The 24132-nt window shown below is 47.1% G+C and overlaps 1 protein-coding gene across 1 annotated transcript in view; it reads left to right on the top strand.

The window, feature by feature from the left end:
- Nucleotides 1-23930, top strand: part of LOC138252860 (uncharacterized) — a 223215-nt gene extending 199285 nt beyond the window's left edge. The window contains exons 8-9 of the mRNA XM_069205772.1: nucleotides 117-223; nucleotides 23686-23930. Coding sequence (XP_069061873.1) covers nucleotides 117-223; nucleotides 23686-23915 — 337 coding nt within the window. The 3' untranslated portion in view covers nucleotides 23916-23930. The remainder of the gene's footprint in view (nucleotides 1-116; nucleotides 224-23685) is intronic.
- Nucleotides 23931-24132: the final 202 nt, after the last annotated feature.

A 24132-nucleotide genomic window follows, 5' to 3' on the forward strand; every position in this document is an offset into this window, starting at 1 on the left:
ACTCATATTGGCTTTTACGCATGAATGTGGCAAACTGACTGTAGAGCATCAATGTTAAAAGAAGCCTGGCCTCTGAGCTCTAAGTGGTCCTCACGATGTGTCCTTGTGATTGACAGAGAGATGATCGCAGAAGAGATCATGAGCGGAGACTGGGAGAAGGTCCTGAAGCTGTCCATGATCGCTGCTCATCCACTGGCATCAGAGAGCCTCAGGGAGGATTCAGGTATGTGATGGGGAGATTCACATGCAGGAGGTATGTGATGGAGAGATACCCACACTGGATATATGTGATGGAGAGATTCACAAGTATGTAGCATCAGTGAGGGACGCTAAAGATGGAACCTCAGACAGGATGCATGTATGTGGTGAACAGATTGACACATAGGAGGTATGTGATGAAGAGATACACATGCAGGAGGTATGTGATGGAGAGATTCACATGTATGTGATGGAGAGATTCACATGCATGTAGCATCAGTCAGGAACATTAAAGATGGAACCTCAGACAGGATGCAGGTATGTGGTGATGAGATTGACACGTAGGAGGTATGTAATGAAGAGATTCATACATATGTGATGGATGGATTCACATGCATGTAGCATCAGTCAGGGACATTAAAGATGGAACCTCTGGCAGGATTCAAGTATGTGGTGGAGGGACTAACATATTTGATGGAGTGATTCACATGTAGGAGGTATGTGATGGAGAGATTCAAATGCAGGAGGTATGCGATGGAGAAATTTGCACATATGTGATGGAGAGATTTATTCTATGTGATAGAGGGATTCATATGCTGGTAGCATCAGTGAGAGGCACTAAAGATAAAACCTCAGGCAGGATGCAGGTATGTTGTGGAGAGAGTCACATATATGTACCATCAGTGAGGGAACCTAAGCACTGAACCTAAGGCAGGGTGCAGCTACGTGATAGAGGAATTCACATATATGTGTTGGAGAGATTAAACATGGAACCTCAGGTAGGATGCAGGTATGTAAACCTAAAAAACTTTGCACTTGTATAGCGCACTACTCACTCTTTAGGGTCTCAAGGTGCTTTACACATACCGCTGTGGAACCCCTCCTGGCTTTTTTTCTCTGTGAGGTGCCCACTCCTGGGCAACCCCCAGGGTGAAGCCAGGCATCCAAGCGCTGTCAGGGACGTTGTGGAGATTAAGCAAGCTATTGCCCAGAGTTGGACCCATTAACCCCTTCGCTGCCAGGCCTTTTCCCCTCCTGTGCCGAGCCTTTTTTTGGCTATTTGGGGCAGTTCGCGCTTAAGCCCTCATAACTTTTTGTTCACACAAGCTACCCATGCCAAATTTGCGTCCTTTTTTTCCAACATCCTAGGGATTCTAGAGGTACCCAGACTTTGTGGGTTCCCCTGAAGGAGACTAAAAAATTAGCCAAAATAGAGTTTTGACTTTTTTTTTAAATAGGAAAAAAGGACTGCATAAGGCGGCTCTTGGTTTTTCCCCTGAAAATGGCATCAACAAAGGGTTTGCGGTGGTAAGATCACCATCTTCCCAGCTTACAGGAACAGGCAGACTTGAATTAGAAAACCCAATTTTTCAATAACATTTCGACATTTTACTGGGACATAACCCATTTTTACTATTTTTTGTGCTTTCAGCCTCCTTCCAGTTAGTGATTAAATGGGTAAGAAACCAATGCTAGATCCCAGAAAGCTAAACATTTCTAAAAAGTAGACAAAAATCTGAATTCAGCAAGGGGTATTTGTGTAGAGCCTACAAGTGTTTCCTACAGAAAATAACAGCTGATATAAAAAAATATTGAAACTGAGGTGAAAAAAAACAGCCATTTTTCTCCACATTTTACTCTGTAACTTTTTCCTGCAATGTCAGATTTTTTAAAGCAATATACCGTTACGTCAGCTGAACTCTTTTGCTTGCGGGGATATATAGGGCTTGTAGGTTCATCAAGAACCCTAGGTGCCCAGAGCCAATAAATGAGCTGCACCTTGCAATGGATTTTTATTCTATACCGGGTATACAGCTATTAATTTGCTGAAATGTAAAGAGTGAAACATAGGTATCAAGAAAACCTTTGTATTTCCAAAATAGCCACAAGATAAGGCATTGAGAAGCAGTGGTTATTTGCACATCTCTGAATTTCGGGATGCCCATACTAGCATGTGAATTACAGCGCATTTCTCAAATAGACGCCTTCTTTACACACCGTCTTACATTTCAAAGGACAAAATGTAGAGAAAGACAAGGGGCAATAACACTTGTTTTGCTATTCTGTGTTCCCCCACATCTCCCGAGAAACCTACTAAACCTGCGCATTTTTGAAAACTAGACACCTAGGGGAATGCAAGATGGGGTGACTTGTGGGGCTCTGATCAGGTTCTGTTACCCAGAATCCTTTGCAAACCTCAAAATATGGCCAAAAAAACACTTTTCCTTCTCATTTCGGTGACAGAAAGTTCTAGAATCTGAGAGGAGCCACAAATGTCCTTCCACCCAGCATTCCCCCAAGTCTCCCGATAAAAATGGTACCTCACTTGTGGGGATAGGCCTAGCGCCCGTGACAGGAAAACCCCCAAAACACAACGTGGACACATCACATTTTCACAAAGAAAACGGAGCAGTTTTTAGCAAAGTGCCTAGCTATGGATTTTGGCCTCTAACTCAGCCGGCACCTAGGGAAACCTATCAAACCTGCGCAGTTGTAAAAACTAGAGACCTAGGGGAATCCAAGATGGGGTGACTTGTGGGGCTCTGACCAGGTTCTGTTACCCAGAATCCTTTGCAAACCTCAAAATTTGGCCCAAAAAACCCTTTTTCCTCTCATTTCGGTGACAGAAAGTTCTGGAATCTGTGAGGAGCCACAAATTTCCTTCCACCCAGATTTACCCCAAGTCTCCTGATAAAAATGGTACCTCACTTGTGGGGGTGGGCCAGGTGCCTGCAACAGAAAAAGGCCAAAAACTTGCAGAGATTGAGGGGATAGCACAGCGAGTTGATAAGTACATATTTTTCTTTTATACATCTTTTAGGCTGACTCTGCTTTGGGGACCCATGCAAGTGAGGTATTATTTTACTTGGGGGACTGAGTGGGATGCTGGGTGGTAGGAGATTTGTGCTGCAGCGGTAACCCTACAAAGAAAAGTGAGGAAAATATAATTTTTATGCAAATTTTGAGGTTTGCCGAGGAGTCTGGGTAAGAAAATGTTGGGGGATCCAGGCACACCACACCTCCGTGGACTCCTTGGGGTGCCTATTTTTAAAACATGTCTGGGTTTGGTAGGTTTTCCCTAGATGAAGGCCGCACCCAGGACCAAAACTTATGTGATGTTCCAAACACTAAAATTGTGAAAAGAAACGCACTTAGGTTATGTTAAAAAGACCCCTTACCCACCAACTAAGTTGGTGGCATGCTTCATCATCGGGGTCCCACCCGAGGCACCTAGCGTGTCACAGGTGTGCTGCGACGCCTGATTACAGCGGAGCAGGTTTTGTCATTTTTACCACACACACTGATTGGATTTGGCACGAGGGTGAGTGATGGTTCAGTGGATCAAATTTTATTAACAAGAGATTTCATAAAAATGAAATGCACTGTTAATAACTGAAAGGCCAAAAAACTGAACCAATGACTCACAGCTCATGAGCTGTAAAGCCACGGCAAGGCACCAACCGCTTTACAGTCCATTCACACACCTTTCATACATGACATGCACAAGACCATTCACACCGCCAGCCACGGGCCCAGCACATTACAACACTTGCATCGACAGACAGCGCCACTCAAGGGCCCATAACTTAAATGTGCCCACATGCCTGATACAACAATCACACCAGCTGATGGGAGTGTGTTGACTGGTGTTTGGCTGGCAGTGGGTTGCAATAGCCAACAGCAAGTCAATATGTACACCGTCAGCCAAGCGCCACTCCACACACAATGGCATCACTTTTTTTTTTTTTAAACAAAGAAACCACTAACTAATTAGAAATAATTACAAAACTACAAACTCAAAAGCTCTAACTAAGTACATAACAGAAATGGCAACCATGAAACTGAACACATGAAAATACAAAACAGGCAGCTTACACTCATGGTTGTTCCCAGTAATTCTTCTGGGTGTGGTAATTCTTAAAACAACCACCGACACACAGCCCAGGCTTTGAAGGACAATCTGGGCAGTACATTCGAGTCTCCCTCTGGATACCTCTTCGAAAACACACTCTACATTTCTTAGCTGGAAAGTCTTTTTTGGGTGTGGGAGGAATGTGCTCAGCAAAATGGCGATCTTTCAATCTAGCCATATTCTCCTCCACTGCTTCTCTAGGAACTCTGGCCTGTTCCACCACAATAAAGCTCTCTATCACTGACTCCTGAAATTTCACAAATGTCATCTTTGACTCTGGAGACCTATCCTTAAGTACAATAAAAGCATTAAAAGTTGCTAAGTGGAAGAGATGAATTGCTAACTTCTTATACCAAACGTAAGACTTAAGAATAGCAGTATAAGGTTCCAACCTCTGATCAACTCTATCTACACCTCCCATGTGCTTATTATAATCTAAAATGCACACAGGATTGCGCACTTCAGCAACCTGGCCCCAAACAGTCAGGGGGGAAGTACTCTCATCATGGATGGTACTTAGCATGTAGACATCCCTCCTGTCTGAAAACTTCAAAGCTAGCAGCTCATCATTCCGCAAGGCACTGCACTGTCCCCTCTCAAGTTTTTTACAGACAAGCTCCCTTGGATAGCCTTTCCGTTTACAACGAATTGTGCCACAAGCAACAGTGCCCACTCTAAACAATTCATTGAACAACTGCACTCCAGTGTAAAAGTTATCTACATACAAATGGTGACCTTTGTTGAACAGTCGTCTACCAAGTTCCCCCACAATTTTCTCAGTAACTTCAAAAGTGGGAAGACAACCAGGGGGGGAAATATTAGAATTCCTACCAGTGTAGACACGGAAATTATACACATATCCTGTACTACTTTCAGACAGCACATACAATTTAATTCCATATCATGCCCTCTTGATAGGAATGTACTGCTTAAAAATGAAACGCCTCTTGAAGAGGACTCGTCCACAGCTATTTCTTTGCCTGGAACATAGACCTCTGAAAACCGATCTACAAAATGATCAAGGACAGGCCTAATCTTAAAAAGACGGTCAGAATCAGGGTGATCTCGTTCAAAGCTAATGCATTGTCAATAAAATGCAGCATCCTAAGAAGATGCAAATACCGATCACGACTCATGGTTGCAGGAAATATAGCTGTTGCCATCAAGGGACTAGTAGACCAATAAGAAGCCAGTGACGGCTTCCTTATCAACCCCATCAAAAGAGTAAAATTCAAAAACCTTTTCATCTGCTCCAAATTTGTGGGAATTCACTGGGTAGCTCTAGAATGTGGCCTAAGTCTAGCAGCATTGTCCCTCAAATACTGCTCTGCATACAAATTAGTCTGCTCAACAATCTCTTCCAAAAACACATCATCCACAAATAACTCAAAGAAATTGACAGGCAAATAGTTCTCTGTATTGACTCTACACCCTGGGAGACCAGTAAAGGCAGGCAACTCTGGCTGCTCCATGTTTGGGGCAACCCAGAGTTCAGGTCTTCTAACGGGAAACCTTTCAGCCCCAGGTTGCTGCACTAATGGCACATCAGTGTCCTCCTCTAAAACAGGCCCTTCATCTGCACTGAGTGTGGCTTCCTCATCAGAAGATTCTTCTCTGACAGAAACTTCACTGCCAGAATCTCTCACTTCCTCCTCTGCCTCAGATACAGAGTCCGTCTTATAATCATGATCAGACAATGACTCAAAAAGCATAACAATCACCTGCTGAGCGGTCATCCTGCGGCTAACCATGATCTCTCCTACGAAAATTAACTGGACAAATGCACCACCAACAACCAGCACTGTGTAAGATAAGTAATAAAGTGTAGCTTTATTAGTGTAGGAGGCTGGACTGGCTTGTAGTGAGTACCAAGGGGTACTTGCACCTTGCACCAGGCCCAGTTATCCCTTATTAGTGTATAGGGTGTCTAGCAGCATAGGCTGATAGATAATGGTAGCTTAGCAGAGCAGCTTAGGCTGAACTAGGAGACGAGTGAAGCTCCTACAGTACCACCTAGTGTCATATGCACAATATCATAAGAAAACACAATACACAGTTATACTAAAAATAAAGGTACTTTATTTTTATGACAATATGCCAAAGTATCTCAGAGTGTACCCTCAGTGAGAGGATAGGAAATATACACAAGATATATATACACAATACCAAAAATATGCAGTATAGTCTTAGAAAACAGTGCAAACAATGTATAGTTACAATAGGATGCAATGGGGACACATAGGGATAGGGGCAACACAAACCATATACTCCAAAAGTGGAATGCGAACCACGAATGGACCCCAAACCTATGTGACCTTGTAGAGGGTCGCTGGGACTATTAGAAAATAGTGAGGGTTAGAAAAATAGCCCACCCCAAGACCCTGAAAAGTGAGTGCAAAGTGCACTAAAGTTCCCCCAAGGACAAAGAAGTCGTGATAGAGGAATACTGCAAGAAAGACACAAACCAGCAATGCACCAACAATGGATTTCCAGTCGAGGGTACCTGTGGAACAAGGGGACCAAGTCCAAAAGTCACAAACAAGTCGGAGATGGGCAGATGCCCAGGAAATGCCAGCTGTGGGTGCAAAGAAGCTTCTACTGGACAGAAGAAGCTGAGGTTTCTGCATGAACGACAAGGGCTAGAGACTTCCCCTTTGGAGGACGGATCCCTCACGCGGTGGAAAGTCGTGCAGAAGTATTTTCCCGCCGAAAGAACGCCAACAAGCCTTGCTAGCTGCAAATCATGCGGTTAGCGTTTTTGGATGCTGCTGTGGCCCAGGAAGGACCAGGATGTCGCAAATTGCGCCAGGAGAGAGAGGGGACGTCGAGCAAGACAAGGAGCCCTCTCAGCAGCAGGTAGCACCCAAAGAAGTGCCAGAAACAGGCACTGCGAAGATGCGTGAAACAGTGCTCACCCGAAGTTACACAAAGGAGTCCCACGTCGCCGGAGACCAACTTAGAAAGTCGTGCAATGCAGGTTAGAGTGCCGTGGACCCAGGATGTGCACAAAGGATTTCTGCCGGAAGTGCACAGGGGCCGGAGTAGCTGCAAAAGTCGCGGTTCCCAGCAATGCAGTCTGCGTGGGGAGGCAAGGACTTACCTCCACCAAACTGGGACTGAAGAGTCACTGGACTGTGGGAGTCACTTGGACAGAGTTGCTGTATTCGAGGGACCTCGCTCGTCGTGCTGAGAGGAGACCCAAGGGACCGGTAATGCAGCTTTTTGGTGCCTGCGGTTGCAGGGGGAAGATTCTGTCGAACCACAGGAGATTTCTTCGGAGCATCTAGTGCAGAGAGGAGGCAGACTACCCCCACAGCATGCACCACCAGGAAAACAGTCGAGAAGGCGGCAGGGTCAGCGTTACAGAGTTGCAGTAGTCGTCTTTCCTACTATGTTGCAGTTTTGCAGACTTCCAGCGCGGTCAGCAGTCGATTCCTTGGCAGAAGGTGAAGAGAGAGATGCAGAGGAACTCAGATGAGCTCTTGCATTCGTTATCTAAAGTTTCCCCAGAGACTCTAAATAGCCAGAAAAGAGGGTTTGGCTACCTAGGAGAGAGGATAGGCTAGCAACACCTGAAGGAGCCTATCAGAAGGAGTCTCTGACGTCACCTGGTGGCACTGGCCACTCAGAGCAGTCCAGTGTGCCAGCAGCACCTCTGTTTCCAAGATGGCAGAGGTCTGGAGCACACTGGAGGAGCTCTGGACACCTCCCAGGGGACGTGCAGGTCAGGGGAGTGGTCACTCCCCTTTCCTTTGTCCAGTTTCGCGCCAGAGCAGGGCTAAGGGGTCCCCGGAACCGGTGTAGACTGGCTTATGCAGAATTGGGCACATCTGTGCCCAAGAAAGCATTTCCAGAGGCTGGGGGAGGCTACTTCTCCCCTGCCTTCACACCATTTTCCAAAGGGAGAGGGTGTAACACCCTCTCTCAGAGGAAGTTCTTTGTTCTGCCATCCTGGGCCAGGCCTGGCTGGACCCCAGGAGGGCAGATGCCTGTCTGAGGGGTTGGCAGCAGCAGCAGCTGCAGTGAAACCCCAGGAAAGGCAGTTTGGCAGTACCAGGGTCTGTGCTACAGACCACTGGGATCATGGGATTGTGCCAACTATGCCAGGATGGCATAGAGACGGCAATTCCATGATCATAGACATGTTACATGGCCATATTCGGAGTTACCATTGTGAAGCTACATATAGGTAGTGACCTATATGTAGTGCACGCGTGTAATGGTGTCCCCGCACTCACAAAGTCCGGGGAATTGGCCCTGAACAATGTGGAGGCACCTTGGCTAGTGCTAGGGTGCCCTCACACTAAGTAACTTTGCAACTAACCTTTACCAGGTAAAGGTTAGACATATAGGTGACTTATAAGTTACTTAAGTGCAGTGTAAAATGGCTGTGAAATAATGTGGACGTTATTTCACTCAGGCTGCAGTGGCAGGCCTGTGTAAGAATTGTCAGAGCTCCCTATGGGTGGCAAAAGAAATTCTGCAGCCCATAGGGATCTCCTGGAACCCCAATACCCTGGGTACCTCAGTACCATATACTAGGGAATTATAAGGGTGTTCCAGTAAGCCAATGTAAATTGGTGAAATTGGTCACTAGCCTGTTAGGGACAATTTTGAAAGAAATGAGAGAGCATAACCACTGAGGTTCTGATTAGCAGAGCCTCAGTGAGACAGCTAGTCACTACACAGGTAACACATTCAGGCACACTTATGAGCACTGGGGCCCTGGATGACAGGGTCCCAGTGACACATACAACTAAAACAACATATATACAGTGAAAAATGGGGGTAACATGCCAGGCAAGATGGTACTTTCCTACACAACCCCCCCCCCCAAACGAAGGACAATAAGACTAGCCATGACCTGATGAGTCTTCATTGTCTAAGTGGAAATATCTGGAGAGTCCATCTGCATTGGAGTGGCTACTCCCAGGTCTATGTTCCACTGTATAGTCCATTCCCTGTAGGGATATGGACCACCTCAATAATTTAGGATTTTCACCTTTCATTTGTTTTAGCCAAAGTAGAGGTTTGTGGTCTGTCTGAACAATGAAGTGAGTGCCAAACAGGTATGGCCTCAACTTCTTCAGAGCCCAGACCACAGCAAAGGCCTCCCTCTCTATGGCAGACCAACGCTTTTCTCTAGGGGTCAACCTCCTACTAATAAAAGCAACAGGTTGATCCTGGCCCTCAGAATTAAGTTGTGATAGGACTGCCCCTACTCCTAATTCAGATGCATCAGTTTGGACATATAATTTTTTAGAGTAACAAGGGCTTTTCAGGACAGGTGCAGAGCACATGGCCTGCTTCAGCTCCTCAAAAGCTTTCTGACAGTTTGCTGTCCATAATACCTTTTTAGGCATTTTCTTGGATGTGAGGTCATTAAGAGGGGCTGCAATGGAGCCATAGTTCTTAATGAACCTCCTGTAATACCCAGTGAGGCCTAGGAAGGCTCTCACCTGAGTATGAGTAGCAGGGTAACCCAATCAATAATTGTTTGGATTTTCCCCTGTAGTGGTGCAATCTGTTCCCCACCAACAAGGTGTCCCAGAAAAACCACCTTACCCTGCCCTATCTGGCACTTTGAAGACTTGATAGTGAGGCCTGCCTTTTGCAGGGCCTCCAGAACTTTCCATAGGTGGACCAGGTGATCATCCCAGCTGGAGCTAAAGACAGCTATATCGTCCAAATATGCTGCACTGAAAGCCTCCAGCCCTTGCAGGACTGTGTTCACCAACCTCTGAAAAGTGTCAGGTGCATTTTTCAATCCAAAAGGCATTACAGTGAACTTGTTATGTCCTCCAATGGTTGAAAATGCAGTTTTAGGTTTAGCATCTTCTGACAATTTGATCTGCCAATACCCTGCAGTCAAATCAAAAGTGCTTACATACTTGGCAGATGCCGGTGTATCTATGAGCTCATCTGCCCTGGGTATAGGGTGAGCATCAGTTTTGGTTACCTGGTTGAGACCTCTGTAGTCTACACAAAACCGCATTTCCTTCTTTCCATCTTTGGAATGGGGTTTTGGTACAAGTACCACAGGAGAAGCCCATGGACTTTCAGAGTGCTCAACCACTCCCAGTTCTAACATTTTCTGCACCTCTTGCTTTATGCAGTCCCTGACATGGTCAGGCTGCCTATAGATCTTACTTTTGACAGGTAAACTGTCTCCAGTATCTATAGTGTGCTCACACCAAGAAGTTGTACCTGGCACAGTAGAGAAGAGTTCAGAAAACTGACAAAGGAGATTTATGCAATGGTCTTTCTGCTCAGCAGTAAGACAATCAGCCAAAACTACACCTTCCACAAGAGCATCTTGTTCTGTGGAAGAGAAGAGATCAGGTAGAGGATCACTGTCTTCTTCCTGTCCCTCATCAGTTGCCATGAGCAGGGTGAGATCAGCCCTGTCATAGTAGGGTTTCAGGCAGTTGACATGGAGCACCCTAAGGGGACTCCTGGCAGTACCTAAGTCAACTAAATAGGTGACTTCACCCTTTTTCTCAACAATTGTGTGGGGGCCACTCCATTTATCTTGGAGTGCTCTTGGGGCCACAGGCTCTAAGACCCACACTTTCTGCCCTGGTTTGTACTGAACCAAAACAGCCTTCTGATCATGCCATTGCTTCTGGAGCTCTTGGCTGGCCTGAAGGTTTTTACTGGCCTTTTTCATATACTCAGCCATCCTTGATCTGAGGCCAAGTACATAATCCACAATATCTTGTTTTGGAGCTTTTAAAGGTTGTTCCCAACCCTCCTTGACAAGTGTTAGTGGACCCCTAACAGGGTGACCAAAGAGGAGTTCAAAGGGGCTGAAGCCCACTCCTTTCTGGGGTACCTCCCTGTAGGCAAAAAGGAGGCATGGTAACAGGATATCCCATCTCCTGCAGAGTTTTTCAGGGAGACCCATAATCATGCCTTTGAGAGTTTTATTAAATCTCTCCACCAGTCCATTTGTTTGTGGATGATAGGGTGTAGTGAACTTGTAAGTCACACCACACTCCTTCCACATGGCCTTTAAGTATGCAGACATGAAATTGCTTCCCCTGTCTGATACTACTTCCTTTGGGAAGCCCACCCTAGAAAATATTCCCAGGAGGGCCTTTGCCACTGCAGGTGCTGTAGTGGGCCTTAAAGGAATTGCTTCAGGATATCTTGTGGCATGGTCCACTACCACCAAGATAAACCTATTGCCTGAAGCAGTAGGAGGGTCAAAGGGGCCAACTATGTCAACCCCTACCCTTTCAAAGGGAACCCCAACCACAGGCAGTGGAATAAGGGGTGCCTTTGGAGTGCCACCTATCTTGCCACTGGCTTGACAGGTTTCACAGGACTTACAAAATTCCTTTGTGTCCTCAGACATCCCAGGCCAATGAAACAAGGGGACAAGTCTGTCCCAAGTTTTCATTTGTCCCAGGTGTCCAGCTAGGGGAATGTCGTGGGCTAGAGTTAGGAGGAACTTTCTGTACTCCTGAGGAACCACTAACCTCCTGGCAGTTCCAGGTTTAGGATCCCTTGCTTCAGTGTACAAGAGATTGTCCTCCCAGTAAACTCTGTGAGAGTCACTGACATCCCCATTAGCCTGTTTGACAGCTTGCTGTCTTAGACCCTCTAGTGTGGGACAGGTTTGCTGTGCCACACTCAGCTCCTCCCTGGCAGGCCCCCCTTCACCCAAAAGCTCAGCAGTGTCTGCTTCCAGCTCCTCTGGTGTAGGTTCTGCACAGGGTGGAAATTCTTCTTCCTCAGAAGTAGAATCCACTGTAGAGGGAGGGATAGTAGGAAGTGCTTTACTTCTACTAGCCCTAGCTTTACGGAGCACTTGGTCCATTGTTCCAGGATCCAAGCTTCCCTGTCCTTTTTGCTTTTTGGCCTGAGCCCTGGTTAAAGCAAAAATATGCCCTGGGATGCCCAGCATTGCTGCATGGGCCTCCAACTCCACATCTGACCAACCTGATGTCTCCAAATCATTTCCTAGTAGACAGTCTACAGGTAAATCTGTGGCTACCACAACTTTCTTTGGACCAGTAACCCCCCCCCAGTTGAGATTTACAACAGCCATGGGGTGGCTAAGTGTGTTGTTGTGAGCATCGGTTACCTGGTACTGGTGACCAAGTAGGTGTTGTTCAGGGTAGACCAGTTTCTCTATGACCCTAGTCACACTGGCACCAGTGTCCCTGTAGGCCTGAACCTCAACACCATTTATTAGGGGTAGCTGCTTGTACTTATCCATATTAAGGGGACAAGCAACTAAGGTGGCTAAATCAATAGCCCCCTCAGAGACTAATATAGCCTCTGTGGTCTCCCTAACAAGACCAATGTGAGAAGGTAGCCTCTTTCTAGCCTTGTTACCCCCACTTTTGGCCTGTTTGTGAGTGTATGTCAGGGTGTTTGTCACTGTTTTCACTGTCTCACTGGGATCCTGATAGCCAGGCCTCAGTGCTCATAGTGAAAACACTATGTTTTCAGTATGGTTGTATGTGTCACTGGGATCCTGCTAGTCAGGACCCCGGTGCTCATAGGTTTGTGGCCTATATGTATGTGTCACTGGGACCCTGTCACACAGGGCCCCAGTGCTCATAGGTATGCATGTATATGTTCCCTGTGTGGTGCCTAACTGTCTCACTGAGGCTCTGCTAACCAGAACCTCAGTGGTTATGCTCTCTCATTACTTTCAAATTGTCACTAACAGGCTAGTGACCAATTTTACCAATTTACATTGGCTTACTGGAACACCCTTATAATTCCCTAGTATATGGTACTGAGGTACCCAGGGTATTGGGGTTCCAGGAGATCCCTATGGGCTGCAGCATTTCTTTTGCCACCCATAGGGAGCTCTGACAATTCTTACACAGGCCTGCCACTGCAGCCTGAGTGAAATAACGTCCACGTTATTTCACAGCCATTTTACACTGCACTTAAGTAACTTATAAGTCACCTATATGTCTAACCTTTACCTGGTAAAGGTTAGGTGCAAAGTTACTTAGTGTGAGGGCACCCTGGCACTAGCCAAGGTGCCCCCACATTGTTCAGAGCCAATTCACTGAACTTTGTGAGTGCGGGGACACCATTACACGCGTGCACTACATATAGGTCACTACCTATATGTAGCTTCACCATGGTAACTCCGAATATGGCCATGTAACATGTCTATGATCATGGAATTGCCCCCTCTATGCCATCCTGGCATTGTTGGTACAATTCCATGATCCCAGTGGTCTGTAGCACAGACCCTGGTACTGCCAGACTGCCCTTCCTGGGGTTTCACTGCAGCTGCTGCTGCTGCCAACCCCTCAGACAGGCAGCCGCCCTCCTGGGGTCCAGCCAGGCCTGGCCCAGGATGGCAGAACAAAGAACTTCCTCTGAGAGAGGGTGTGACACCCTCTCCCTTTGGAAAATGGTGTGAAGGCAGGGGAGGAGTAGCCTCCCCCAGCCTCTGGAAATGCTTTGTTGGGCACAGATGTGCCCAATTCTGCATAAGCCAGTCTACACCGGTTCAGGGACCCCTTAGCCCCTGCTCTGGCGCGAAACTGGACAAAGGAAAGGGGAGTGACCACTCCCCTGACCTGCACCTCCCCTGGGAGGTGTCCAGAGCTCCTCCAGTGTGCTCCAGACCTCTGCCATCTTGGAAACAGAGGTGCTGCTGGCACACTGGACTGCTCTGAGTGGCCAGTGCCACCAGGTGACGTCAGAGACTCCTGCTGATAGGCTCCTTCAGGTGTTAGTAGCCTTTCCTCTCTCCTAGGTAGCCAAACCCTCTTTTCTGGCTATTTAGGGTCTCTGTCTCTGGGGAAACTTTAGATAACGAATGCATGAGCTCAGCCGAGTTCCTCTGCATCTCCCTCTTCACCTTCTGATAAGGAATCGACCGCTGACCGCGCTGGAAGCCTGCAAACCTGTAACATAGTAGCAAAGACGACTACTGCAACTCTGTAACGCTGATCCTGCCGCCTTCTCGACTGTTTTCCTGCTTGTGCATGCTGTGGGGGTAGTCTGCCTCCTCTCTGCACCAGAAGCTCCAAAGAAATCTCCCGTGGGTCGACGGAATCTTCCCCCTGCAACCGCAGGCACCAAAAAGCTGCATTACCGGTCCCTTGGGTCTCCTCTCAGCACGACGAGCGAGGTCCCTCGAATCCAGCGACACCGTCCAAGTGACCCCCACAGTCCAGTGACTCTTCAGCCCAAGTTTGGTGGAGGTAAGTCCTTGCCTCACCTCGCTGGGCTGCATTGCTGGGAACCGCGACTTTGCAAGCTACTCCGGCCCCTGTGCACTTCCGGCGGAAATCCTTCGTGCACAGCCAAGCCTGGGTCCCCTGCACTCTAACCTGCATTGCACGACTTTCTAAGTTGGTCTCCGGCGACGTGGGACTCCTTTGTGCAACTTCGGCGAGCACCGTTTCATGCATCCTCGTAGTGCCTGTTTCTGGCACTTCTCCGGGTGCTACCTGCTTCAGTGAGGGCTCTTTGTCTTGCTCGACGTCCCCTCTCTCTGCAGGTCCAATTTGCGACCTCCTGGTCCCTCCTGGGCCACAGCAGCGTCCAAAAACGCCAAACGCACGATTTGCGTGTAGCAAGGCTTATTGGCGTCCATCCGGCGGGAAAACACATCTGTACGACTCTCCAAGGCGTGGGGGATCCATCCTCCAAAGGGGAAGTCTCTAGCCCTTGTCGTTCCTGCAGTATTCACAGTTCTTCAGCCTAGTAAGAGCTTCTTTGCACCAACCGCTGGCATTTCTTGGGCATCTGCCCATCTCCGAGTTGCTTGTGACTTTTGGACTTGGTCCCCTTGTTCCACAGGTACCCTCAGTCAGGAATCCATCGTTGTTGCATTGCTGATTTGTGTTTTCCTTGCATTTTCCCTCTAACACGACTATTTTGTCCTTAGGGGAACTTTAGTGCACTTTGCACTCACTTTTCAGGGTCTTGGGGAGGGTTATTTTTCTAACTCTCACTATTTTCTAATAGTCCCAGCGACCCTCTACAAGGTCACATAGGTTTGGGGTCCATTCGTGGTTCGCATTCCACTTTTGGAGTATATGGTTTGTGTTGCCCCTATCCCTATGTTTCCCCATTGCATCCTATTGTAACTATACATTGTTTGCACTGTTTTCTAAGACTATACTGCATATTTTTGCTATTGTGTATATATATCTTGTGTATATTTCCTATCCTCTCACTGAGGGTACACTCTAAGATACTTTGGCATATTGTCATAAAAATAAAGTACCTTTATTTTTAGTATAACTGTGTATTGTGTTTTCTTATGATATTGTGCATATGACACTGAGTGGTACTGTAGTAGCTTCACACGTCTCCTAGTTCAGCCTAAGCTGCTCTGCTAAGCTACCATTATCTATCAGCCTAAGCTGCTAGACACCCTATACACTAATAAGGGATAACTGGGCCTGGTGCAAGGTGCAAGTACCCCTTGGTACTCACTACAAGCCAGTCCAGCCTCCTACAACCAACCACAACTAAGTTACCAATAGTGAGCCCAGATACTCCCTTGGATTGTCTATTAGTAGGTTTGCTCCCACCACCACTGCTATTAGTAGGGACACTAGGTGTAGCAGTAGGGGTTGTAGTGGTAGGAGGCTTGGTGCTTTTCTTTAGACAACTGGGATCTGTTGTCCAATGGCCTTTTACTTTACATAAATAGCACCATGGTTTCTTTTCTTTGTTTTGATTAAAAGAGGATTTGGGCCCACCACCCCCACCAGAGTGTTTTTGTGGGCCTGATGAAGACTCATTTTTAGATTTGTCCCCACCCTTGTCAGAAGACTTACCATCCTTCTTTTTGTTGCCATCTTTGTCACCCCCTGAATGAACTTTTATGTTCACCCTTGTTCTGACCCATTTGTCTGCCTTCTTTCCCAATTCTTGGGGAGAGGTCAGATCAGAGTCCACCAAGTACTGGTGCAACAAATCAGACACACAATTATTAAGAATATGCTCTCTCAGGATCAAGTTATACAGGCTGTCATAATCAGTAACTTTACTGCCATGTAACCACCCCTCCAAGGCCTTCACTGAATGGTCAATGAAATCAACCCAGTCTTGTGAAGACTCCTTTTTGGTCTCTCTGAACTTTATCCTGTATTGTTCAGTGGTTAAGCCATAACCATCCAGGAGTGCATTCTTAAGAACTGTAAAATTATTGGCATCACTTTCTTTCACAGTAAGGAGCCTATCCCTACCTTTTCCACTAAATTATAGCCATAGGATAGCAGCCCACTGCCTTTGAGGGACATCCTGTACAACACAGGCCCTCTCAAGTGCAGCAAACCACTTGTTAATGTCGTCCCCCTCCTTATAAGGGGGAACTATCTTATGCAGATTCCTGGAATCATGCTCTTTTGCAGGATGACTATGTGGAATACTGCTGCTGCCACCATGGGTTTCAAAACCCAACTTCTGTCTTTCCTTCTCTAGTTCTAAAGACTGTCTATCCAAATCCAGCTGCTGCTTTTTAAGCTTCAGTCTGGTTTGTTCCACCCTCAATTTATTGAGTTCCCTCTCTAACAATCTGTCATCAGGGTTGGTGGGAGGGACATTCCTAGATACAGAGGTATGATGGGAATGAACAGAAGGAGACCTGTCACTTACAGAGGGCACCCTAACAGCTTGGCTGACAGTGTAATGTGAGAGCACATCATCTGTATGATGTGACTCCACCTCAGTACCAAGTATGCTAGACTGTCTAGTAATGGGCAGGCTAAGAAATGTCTTTCCTGAATCTTTTCCTGGGGGAGTCCCTGGATCAGATTGGGAACCATTAGCTACTTTTTCAACAGATGGGGCACTTCTAGCCTTATCCTGTTCTCTAAGCATGTTAAGTAACAATTCCAAGGAAGGATTCTTCCCTACACTCAAACCTCTCTCTACACAGAGACTCCTTGCTCCTTTCCAGCTAAGGTGGTCATATGCAAGTTTGGACAGATCAACATTTTGGCCTGTGCCAGACATTTTTAGAGAGAGTTAAAGTGATAGAAAAAGAGAAAAAAGTTTTCAGAACTTTTTAGAAAGACAGAAAAAAACTTTAAAAACTTTTTAGAACTTTTTAGAAAGTTTAGAAGTACTTTTCAGCACTTAGAAAAGAGTGAAAAGAGGAAATGCAAAACTTTTTGGTTATGTGTATATACACTGAACTTGTTTTGTATATTTTTCTCTTATGAAAAGTACAATGACAAGAGTGGTAAGTAGTCTCAAAGCACTTATCCCACCGCTGCACAACCAATGTAGGAGGCTGGACTGGCTTGTAGTGAGTACCAAGGGGTACTTGCACCTTGCACCAGGCCCAGTTATCCCTTATTAGTGTATAGGGTGTCTAGCAGCATAGGCTGATAGATAATGGTAGCTTAGCAGAGCAGCTTAGGCTGAACTAGGAGACGAGTGAACCTCATACAGTACCACCTAGTGTCATATGCACAATATCATAAGAAAACACAATACACAGTTATACTAAAAATAAAGGTACTTTATTTTTATGACAATATGCCAAAGTATCTCAGAGTGTACCCTCAGTGAGAGGATAGGAAATATACACAAGATATATATACACAATACCAAAAATATGCAGTATAGTCTTAGAAAACAGTGCAAACAATGTATAGTTACAATAGGATGCAATGGGGAAACATAGGGATAGGGGCAACACAAACCATATACTCCAAAAGTGGAATGCGAACCACGAATGGACCCCAAACCTATGTGACCTTGTAGAGGGTCGCTGGGACTATTAGAAAATAGTGAGGGTTAGAAAAATAGCCCACCCCAAGACTCTGAAAAGTGAGTGCAAAGTGCACTAAAGTTCCCCCAAGGACAAATAAGTCGTGATAGAGGAATACTGCAGGAAAGACACAAACCAGCAATGCAACAACAATGGATTTCCAGTCGAGGGTACCTGTGGAACAAGGGGACCAAGTCCAAAAGTCACAAGCAAGTCGGAGATGGGCAGATGCCCAGGAAATGCCAGCTGTGGGTGCAAAGAAGCTTCTACTGGACAGAAGAAGCTGAGGTTTCTGCAGGAACGACAAAGGCTAGAGACTTCCCCTTTGGAGGACGGATCCCTCACGCCGTGGAGAGTCGTGCAGAAGTATTTTCCCGCCGAAAGAATACCAACAAGCCTTGCTAGCTGCAAATCGTGTGGTTAGCGTTTTTGGATGCTGCTGTGGCCCAGGAAGCACCAGGATGTCGCAAATTGCGCCATAAGAGAGAGGGGACATCGAGGAAGAAAAGGAGCCCTCTCAGCAGCAGGTAGCCCCCAGAGAAGTGCCAGAAAGAGGCACTACGAGGATGCGTGAAACAGTGCTCACCTGAAGTTACACAAAGGAGTCCCACGTCGCCGGAGACCAACTTAGAAAGTTGTGCAATGCAGGTTAGAGTGCCGTGGACCCAGGCTTGGCTGTGCACAAAGGATTTCCACCGGAAGTGCACAGGGGCCGGAGTAGCTGCAAAAGTCGCAGTTCCCAGCAATGCAGTCTGGCGTGGGGAGGCAAGGACTTACCTCCACCAAACTTGGACTGAAGAGTCACTGGACTGTGGGAGTCACTTGGACAGAGTTGCTGGATTCGAGGGACCTCGCTCGTCGTGCTGAGAGGAGACCCAAGTGACCGGTAATGCAGCTTTTTGGTGCCTGCAGTTGCAGGGGGAAGATTCCGTCGACCCACTGGAGATTTCTTCAGAGCTTCTAGTGCAGAGAGGAGGCAGACTACCCCCACAGCATGCACCACCAGGAAAACAGTCGAGAAGGCGGCAGTATCAGCGTTACAGAGTTGCAGTAGTCGTCTTTGCTACTATGTTGCAGTTTTGCAGGCTTCCAGCGTGGTCAGCAGTCGATTCCTTGGCAGAAGGTGAAGAGAGAGATGCAGAGGAACTCGGATGAGCTCTTGCATTCGTTATCTAAAGTTTCCCCAGAGACAGAGACTCTAAATAGCGAGAAAAGAGGGTTTGGCTACCTAGGAGAGAGCATAGGCTAGCAACACCTGAAGGAGCCTATCAGAAGGAGTCTCTGACGTCACCTGGTGGCACTGGCCACTCAGAGCAGTCCAGTGTGCCAGCAGCACCTTTGTTTCCAAGATGGCAGAGGTCTGGAGCACACTGGAGGAGCTCTGGACACCTCCCAGGGGAGGTGCAGGTCAGGGGAGTGGTCACTCCCCTTTCCTTTGTCCAGTTTCGCGCCAGAGCAGGGCTAAGGGGTCCCCTGAACCGGTGTAGACTGGCTTATGAAGAATTGGGCACATCTGTGCCCAAGAAAGCATTTCCAGAGGCTGGGGGAGGCTACTCCTCCCCTGCCTTCACACCATTTTCCAAAGGGAGAGGGTGTAACACCCTCTCTCAGAGAAAGTTCTTTGTTCTGCCATCCTGGGCCATGCCTGGCTGGACCCCAGGAGGGCAGATGCCTGTCTGAGGGGTTGGCAGCAGCAGCAGCTGCAGTGAAACCCCAGGAAAGGCAGTTTGGCAGTACCAGGGTCTGTGCTACAGACCACTGGGATCATGGGATTGTGCCAATTATGCCAGGATGGCATAGAGGGGGCAATTCCATGATCATAGACATGTTACATGGCCATATTCGGAGTTACCATTGTGAAGCTACATATAGGTAGTGACCTATATGTAGTGCACGCTTGTAATGGTGTCCCCGCACTCACAAAGTCCGGGGAATTGGCCCTGAACAATGTGGAGGCACCTTGGCTAGTGCCAGGGTGCCCTCACACTAAGTAACTTTGCACCTAACCTTTACCAGGTAAAGGTTAGACATATAGGTGACTTATAAGTTACTTAAGTGCAGTGTAAAATGGCTGTGAAATAACGTGGACGTTATTTCACTCAGGCTGCAGTGGCAGGCCTGTGTAAGAATTGTCAGAGCTCCCTATGGGTGGCAAAAGAAATGCTGCATCCCATAGGGATCTCCTGGAACCCCAATACCCTGGGTACCTCAGTACCATATACTAGGGAATTATAAGGGTGTTCCAGTAAGCCAATGTAAATTGGTGAAATTGGTCACTAGCCTGTTAGTGACAATTTTGAAAGAAATGAGAGAGCATAACCACTGAGGTTCTGATTAGGAGAGCCTCAGTGAGACAGTTAGTCACTACACAGGTAACACATTCAGGCACACTTATGAGCACTGGGGCCCTGGATGACAGGGTCCCAGTGACACATACAACTAAAACAACATATATACAGTGAAAAATGGGGGTAACATGCCAGGCAAGATGGTACTTTCCTACAATTAGTAAGAGTTATAAACTCAAAAACTATACTGCTCACTTGCCTGAAAAAGCTTGAATCAATAGTAACTACTCTGCACAGACACAGCAATCACCAATGATATCCCACTAAAAAGAAAGAAAGAAATGCAAATTAGAAATAAGACAACACAAATATCATTGTGCACGAATCTAAGGACAATTTCACACAAACCTGCATTTAGTACACCACCTACAAACATGTCATTCATGCATGGCAATAATACTCCTTTGGAGTAAATAGTTTTTACTTACCTAAAACATGCAACTATGCAAACCGCAGGTCAACCACCGCCAAAACTGCAAGGAGCCACAGCAAAAAAAGCAAAAGCTTTGAAGTAGAACAAAAAGGAGGAAAAGAAATTATCACAAATGCAAATACTTTGTCAGTTGACAAACATCCCACCATGCAGCATTTAGAAATTGGTGCCTAAGTAGATTCTGCCATAGGGGCAGATGGGCCTACTAAAAAATAGGCCTATCTGCCCCAAGGAGGGCAAAAAATACCTTTAGTAGTGTGTCCCCACGGGGAGCAACCCTTGCCCAATCCAAGATGTGTTCTAGTGGTTTCTGCCCCCCTTGGGGGCAGATCAGCCTAAAAATAATAAGCCGATCTGTCCCCAAGGGGGGGCAGAAATGGCCTTGGTACACGTGCCCCCAAAGGAGGGCAACCCTTGCCCAATGGGCCGCGCCCCCTCCACTAACACACACACTATCCCTACTGTCTAAGTAGAAATGGCCAACAGTTCAATGCCACCCTTGGGGGGCACCCCTTGCCCAAGGGGATGCCCCCCCACTTAAATAAACATATAAAAAAAATTGCTGCCGTTCTAGTGGTTTCTGCCCCCCTTGGGGGCCGATCAGCCTAAAAAGAATAGGCCGATCTGCCCCCAAGGGGGGAAGAAATGGCCAACAGTTCAATGCCTCCCTTGAGGGGCGCCCCTTGCCCAAGGGGGCACCCCCCCACATAAATAAAAAAAATTACTAAAATCCCTGGTGTTCTAGTGGTTTCTGCCCTCCTTGGGGGCAGATCAGCCTAAAAATAATAGGCAGAAATGGCCTCAGGTAACATGCCCCCAAAATGGGAGTGACCCTTGCCCAAGGGGCCGCTCCCAAACAACAGAATAGAGCAATTTGAAAAAAAAAAAAATCCCTGGCGTCTAGTGGTTAAAAATATTTGGCCGATCTGCCCCCATGAGGGGCAGAAATGGCCACAACAAACATGCCCTCCAAATGGGAGTGACCCTTGCCCAAGGGGCCGCTCCCGACACACACATCACAATAAAAATAAAAAATAAAAAATCCCTGGAGTCTAGTGCGCATTCCTGCTATCCGATAGCAATGCGATCGGACCGCAGGAATGCTCAAAGAGACACCGAGGTAAAGGAAAAGCCTTTCCTTTCCCCCGGTGCCTTTTTGTTCCAAACCCCCCACCCGCCGGAGGAAAAACGTACCTGTTTCTCCGATCACACACTGGAAGCAAATGGCTTCCAGTGCGACCAGCACCCTGTAATGATGTCAGCATGCGATCGCGTGCTGACATCATTACGGGGGTGGAAGGGGAAGGGCTTCCCCTTCCATCCAAGCCTTGGGGGAGTGGGAGGGAAGCCCACAGAGGGAGCACTAGCGCTCCCTCTGAGCTCAGTGCTGAGGACATAAAGGTTACGTCCTCGGCACACAAGCACTGTGCTGCAACTGTTACGTCCACAGCAAAGAAGTGGTTAATTAGATTAGGCACTGAGTCAAGAATTATCTGCTCCAAGGGAACTGAGCCCAAGACCCGTCATGGCGGGAATTGAACCCTAGACCTCTGCATCAAGGTCTGCCGCTCTAACAATTGTGCCACACTTATCTACTGGTAAAGCAATTGACACACTGGAGGTATGTGATGGGGAGATTCATATGTACGTGATGGAGAGAGTCACATGTACGTAGCATCAGTGAGGGACGCTAAAGATGGAATTTCAGGCAGGGTGCAGGTACATGATAGAGGGATTCACATGTATGTAGCATCAGTGAGGGAAGCTAAAGATGGATCCTCAGGCACGATACAGGTATGTGATGGAGAGATTCCCAAGTATGTGATGGAGAGATTCACACACACGTAGCATTAGTGAGGGACACGAAAGATAGAACCCTAGGCAGGATGCATGTATGTGATGGAGAAGTTCACACGCATGTAGCATCAGTTAGAGATGCTAAAGATGGAACCTCAGGCAGGATGCAGATATGTGATGGAGAGATTCACGAACATGTAGCATTAGTGAAAGATGCTAAAGATGGAACCTCAGACAGCATGCAGGATTGTGATGGAGAGATTCACACACATTTAGCATCAGTGAGGGTCACTAAAGATGGAACTGCAGGCAGGATCAGGTTGTGATGGAGAGATTCACCTGCATAAAGAATCAGTGATGAACACTAAAGAGGGAACCTCGGGCAGGGTGTGGGTATATAATGAGAGATTCACACAAAGGTAGCATCATTGAGGGTCACTAAAGATAGGACCTCAGGAAGGATGCAGGCATGTGATGGAGACAATCACATACAGGTAGAATCAGCAATGGATGCTAAAGATGGAACCTTAGCAGGATACAGATATGTGACAGAGAGATTCACACGCATGTAGCATGAGTGAGGGACGCTAAAGATGGAACCTTAGGCAGGATGCAGGTATGTGATGGAGAGATTGTCACACAGGTAGCATCAGGGAGGGAGGCAAAAGATGGAACCTCAGGCACTTTGCAGGTATGTGATGTAGTGATTCACACGCATGTAGCATAAGTGAGGGATGCTAAAGATGGAACCTCAGGCAGGGTGCATGTGTGTGATAGAGAGATTCACACGCAGGTAGTATTAGTGAGACGCACTAAAAGTAGAACCTCAGACAGGATGCAAGTATGTATTGGAGGGATTCCATGAAGCGTGAAGCATTAGCACAGATGTGTGGGATGTGCATTTGAAGTCCCCTGGGTGGGTCTCTGGATGCAGTTACCACAACCCATGAAACATAAAGCATTAACACTGATGTATGTACCCATGCGTGGGTTGGTTTCTCAGGTAGGTTCTCCAGATACAGTTCCTGAAGAATGTGACATGTGAAGCACTGATACTAATGCATTTCTTCATTCTTGCGGTGGAGCCCCTGGGTCACATCTCATATGATCATTAACAATCCTGTGTCTACGCATGTGTTGAAGGGTCTCTTGTGCTGATGCTAGAGGCCATGACGTGAAGCATTAACATTGATGCCCCTGGGTGGGTCCCCTGGATGCAGATGTTAAAGTCCATGGAACATCATGCATTAGCTTCTGTGTTTCTCATTCACAGCCCTGCTGACTCCAAACCTGAAGGTCTCATCTCCAGGACCCTTGTCAGATGAAGGCATCAAAGCCTATTACCAGATGGGCTTTTATCAGCTACTGAACAACTACTGGGAGCTAAACGTTCTTCAGGCTACGCAGCGGGAGGCACTTGAATCCTGGGTTGCTCAAGAGTCCTACCTACAGAATGACTCGCCTGAATACCAGCAGATCCTGGAGTGTCTCCACCAGGAATAGGACTGTCTCCCCCAAGATCCTAGCACATTAGAGACTGCTTAGTGATGTGGCAAAGATGAGGCAAAGATCTAGAGCCTTCCCTGTTGCCCCTGTTTCCATCTGTGTTTTATTAACCTCTAATGAGGTGACGGAGCAGAGAAAGAGTAGGTGGTGTGAACCTCATAAGCCCAAGAGTTGATGTAAGATGTGTGGGAGCCAGAAAAGCATGAAGTGGGAC

Source organism: Pleurodeles waltl, chromosome 1_2 (assembly GCF_031143425.1).
Source record: "Pleurodeles waltl isolate 20211129_DDA chromosome 1_2, aPleWal1.hap1.20221129, whole genome shotgun sequence".
NCBI classification, from domain to species: Eukaryota; Metazoa; Chordata; class Amphibia; order Caudata; family Salamandridae; genus Pleurodeles; species Pleurodeles waltl.